The sequence below is a fragment of the Eupeodes corollae genome, chromosome 2, assembly GCF_945859685.1.
Source record: "Eupeodes corollae chromosome 2, idEupCoro1.1, whole genome shotgun sequence".
NCBI lineage: Eukaryota > Metazoa > Arthropoda > Insecta > Diptera > Syrphidae > Eupeodes > Eupeodes corollae.
The window spans coordinates 66,408,669-66,413,055 of record NC_079148.1 but is presented as its reverse complement, the minus strand read 5'-3'; the positions used below and the strand labels follow the sequence as shown (position 1 = coordinate 66,413,055).

The 4,387-nt window shown below is 37.0% G+C and overlaps 1 protein-coding gene across 1 annotated transcript; it reads left to right on the top strand.

The window, feature by feature from the left end:
- The first annotated feature begins 2,368 nt into the window (after window positions 1–2,368).
- LOC129945611 (U4/U6.U5 tri-snRNP-associated protein 2) lies at window positions 2,369–4,159 on the top strand. Its single transcript, XM_056055449.1, has 4 exons — window positions 2,369–2,509; window positions 2,575–2,616; window positions 2,671–3,829; window positions 3,900–4,159. Exons 1-4 carry the CDS (start codon window positions 2,497–2,499, stop codon window positions 4,144–4,146), a joined length of 1,461 nt encoding a protein of 486 aa, XP_055911424.1. The 5' UTR covers window positions 2,369–2,496; the 3' UTR covers window positions 4,147–4,159.
- Window positions 4,160–4,387: the final 228 nt, after the last annotated feature.

Below are 4,387 nucleotides of genomic sequence, written 5' to 3'. Positions count from 1 at the left end.
TAAGCCGAAAATAAAAAGTTTTTTTTTGTTTTTCCGTTGATGTATATGGATACGTTTTTAAAATATGCTTTTGCAGAGGAAAAGCATGATCTCCAATTATACTATATGGCAATTTTCTTTCGCATCCGATAACATCTGGTGAAAAATATCGGCTAGGGTTGTTCATAATAGTGCGAAGATCACTTTGGTTGAGGTCTCCTCCATCACTTGTGTGAATGTGAATTTACATCTCGCATCACACATTGCTATCAGATAATACTATTGAACCCTGTAAATTAAAAAAAAAAATGTGGTAGGTATTGTTCATTGTTCATTGCTCATATTTTATTTCTTTATAATATAGAGCACCAATGTGCTTGCCGTCCATGGCACCTAAACACAATGAGAAACTCCATAGACGTGAATACCCTTCAGCCACATCATCGAAATCCATTAAGCTCGTCGGAAACTAAAAGCAAAACTGCATAAATTCAAAGTAAAATCATCGTTATCGCATAAAAAAAAATATCTTCCTTTTAAAGATGAATAAATGGCAGAAAAATATCTGGGTATAAATATGCTAATGAATGAATGCGATAGCCGGGGTTGAAAGTCCAAGCTCCTGTAAGATTCCCCAGTAAAAACTTTCAAACAAACAGGCCAAACATTCTCGAAGATCAATCGGATCTCTCATTTGAGTCGTATCTTTAAGAATCAAGGGTTCCACAAGTTTTAAAATTTTATTGAAACGTTCTTCGTCCATTCTTAAATAACGACGATAACTATCTTTGTCATTCAGACGAAGTTCATACATACCTTTTCAGTCTCCATGTCTTAACCCATTCTTTTTTTTTAGAATTTGATGATTCTTGCTTTTCTTTTGCAGCCACATAAAATGACAAAGCAACTGCAACACACGTCCTATATCCTGCTGCTGCCTACAAATCTTCCTCCATTATGTATATTTTACTTAAAAAATTATCACCACACCGTAATCCAAATAAACTCTAGCAAACAAAAACAGTAATAATAACTTACAATATTTTATTTAAAAAGAAAGTACCTGCAGCTGAGTATCCAAGTATTTTTGTGTTTTAATTTCCGACTGTTCCTCTATTGTCAAATTTTCTTGCATGCCCACTTAATTTGTTTTTCTGTGTGTATCCACAAAAGTAATTCTTTTTTGCGCTCGTGTAACCAGGCACAAATAACCAGGCAAAATTTGAGCAAACCGGGCCTGTAGGAGATGTGATAACACCAATGCATGCTGGAACAGCTTGTACTGTAGAAAATGGACCTGTCACGCTCGTCGTTGATGAACATTATGCATACTGCAACTGACTCAAGAACTAAAGCCTCTTGAACATTTCAAGGATCGTCGAAGAAAATCGTCTTTGGTGAAGAAGAACGTTTTCAACTCAGTGGATTCGTTAATAAGCAGCATTGCCGCATTTGGACGAATGGTAATCCAAGAATGATTGTCAAGAAACCAATGCACTCAAAAAGTGACAGTTTGGTGCGATATATGGGCTGGCGGCATCATTGAGCCGTTTTTTTTTTTTTCAAAATGAGTCCGGTCAGGTACTTACTGTGAATGGTGTTTGCTATTGTGAGATGAAAATAAACTTTTGATGGCCAAAATTTCTAAAATATGTGGCTTCAACAGGACGTTGCCACTTGCCACACAGCTCACGAAACAATCACTTTTTTGCGTGACAAATTCAATGGTCATGATATCTCACGTAGTGGCGATGTCAATTAGCCGCCAAAAACATGTGATTTGACATCGATGGGCTTATTTACTTACTTACTTAAAGCGCTACAGTCCGGGTGGACCAAGGCCTCAACCAACATGCGTCTCCTGGCTAGCTGTCTTTAGTTCGGATTATTTTTTGTGGTTATTTGAAAGGAAAGGTGTACGTCGATGGACAACAACAATTCAAGAGCCAAATGATGAGATAATTCGGCATATCAATGCCATAAAACCTCAATCATGCCTGAGCTTGATCGAAAATTTGGACTATCGGATGGAGGTGTGCCGCAGAGTCACGGCAGCCATTTGGCTGATATTACATAATTGAACCATATCAATCATAATAAAAAGAATTATAAACAATTTCCTAAATAATTTGTGATTTATTCAAAATCATCATCAACCCTTAAAATTTAACCACTCTTTAGGATGTCAATAACAAAACTATTCATATATTTCCGCAATTATTTTGTATGGATGATCTTGCAAACGTCTGGTGGAGAAAATTCTACCTGATCGAAAATTTAGTTTGTTGTTTGAAAATTCTTTATATTATATCGAATTGGAAATTTGTAAAATTAAAAAGTCATGCTTCTAAACAGCCATAGCCAAGAAACAGTCCCTAAGTTCTATTTATGAACACACCTCAAGTGCCATATATGTCAGAATTGACATTTGATTTTGAAAAGCGTTTCATCTGCCGCGTTTGTTTTTATAAAAAATAAAAAATATTTTCCTAAAATTTGATACTGCACTGAAATAAAATGACTAAACTCGGTAAGAATTAATAAAATATTTGCATTTGTTTGTTAAATTATTAATTTGATCATAAATCTTTTTAGAACCCCGTGTGAAAAAACAAAAACTTGACTACGATGAAGATGGTAGGCGCTATTTTATTATAAATTACCTACGAAATTAACTAGTTTCTCTTACAGAGCTCGAAACTCCATCCGCATTTAATCCTAAATTCCGAGTGTGTCCCTATCTGGACACAATCAACCGTCCTCTCTTAGATTTTGACTTTGAAAAACTCTGCTCTATTTCTCTGACCCGGATAAACGTTTACGCCTGCCTTGTTTGTGGTAAATACTTCCAAGGGAGAGGTACAAACACACATGCCTACACCCATTCGGTCTCCGAATCCCACCACGTATTCCTAAATCTGCAAACTCTTCGATTCTACTGCTTGCCGGACAACTATGAAATCATTGATTCGTCACTCGATGACATCAAATACGTCCTAAATCCAACGTTCAGTGTAAAAGACATTAAGAATCTTGATAATCCTTTGGTAAAATATTCTCGAACTGTCGACGGTACTCTGTACTTGCCTGGCGTTGTCGGTCTGAATAATATCAAAGCGAACGACTACTGCAACGTTGTACTTCACGCTCTGTCGCATGTTGGACCCCTGAGAAACTACTTTTTGCGAGAAGAAAGTTACGCCAAAATTCGTCGCCCGCCAGGTGATTCTATCTTCACACTTGTCCAACGGTTCGGAGAGCTTATGCGGAAAATGTGGAATCCAAGAAATTTCAAAGCGCACGTTTCGCCCCACGAAATGTTGCAAGCAGTTGTGCTTTGGAGCAACAAACGCTTCCAAATCACCGAACAGGGAGATCCTATTGATTTTCTTTCATGGTTCTTGCATACTCTGCATCGGGCAATGAAAGGAACTAAGAAAGCCGACTCTTCCATCATTTACAAGATCTTCCTTGGTGAAATGAAGATATTCACCAGAAAAATACCCCCTGTTGAACTCGATGACACTCAAAAGGCGCTCCTTCTGGCCACCGAAGAATACCAGGAGAAGTGTGAGGACTCAAACTTTCTCTATTTGACCTGCGATTTGCCCCCGCCTCCTTTATTTACCGACGAGTTCCGGGAGAATATCATTCCCCAAGTGAATTTGTATCAACTTTTGTCAAAGTTCAATGGCACAATGGACAAGGAGTATAAAACCTACAAGGATAACTATTTGAAACGCTTCGAAATAACCCGACTACCCCAATATATAATTTTGTACATCAAAAGATTTACCAAAAATACCTTCTTTTTAGAAAAGAACCCAACTATAGTCAACTTCCCAATTAAGTAAGTAAAATAAGCAAAAAAGTATATTGAAGTTCTTGGATTGACTTAATGTTCTGTTGTTTGTTTTTAGAAATGTAGATTTTGGTGATATACTCACACAAAGCAACAGAGACAAACACAAGAATACCAAATACAGTCTGGTGGCAAATATTGTGCACGATGGAGAACCCGGCAAGGGCACATTCCGCGCTCATATACTGCATAAGGCCAATGGCCAGTGGTATGAAATGCAAGATTTGCATGTCACCGAAATTCTTCCCCAAATGATAACATTAACTGAATCTTATATACAAATATATGAGACTGAAGATGTCTAGCTAGTCAAAATAGGACTTCTCGTTTTATTTAATTTCTTTTAAACTTTTCAATTTTTTTTTCGCAGGATTCTTCTGGGCTTCAAAGTAGGTAAGCTACTCTTGGAACAGGAGTTTTCTTTTAAAAGTGTGGGATCACAAGATCGTAGATTCATTTTGATTTTGGTCTTATTCGATTCCAAATGAGATGTGGGAAAGCTTTCAATCATCTTTTGCAAGAAAATCGGTTGTTAACCAACTTTTA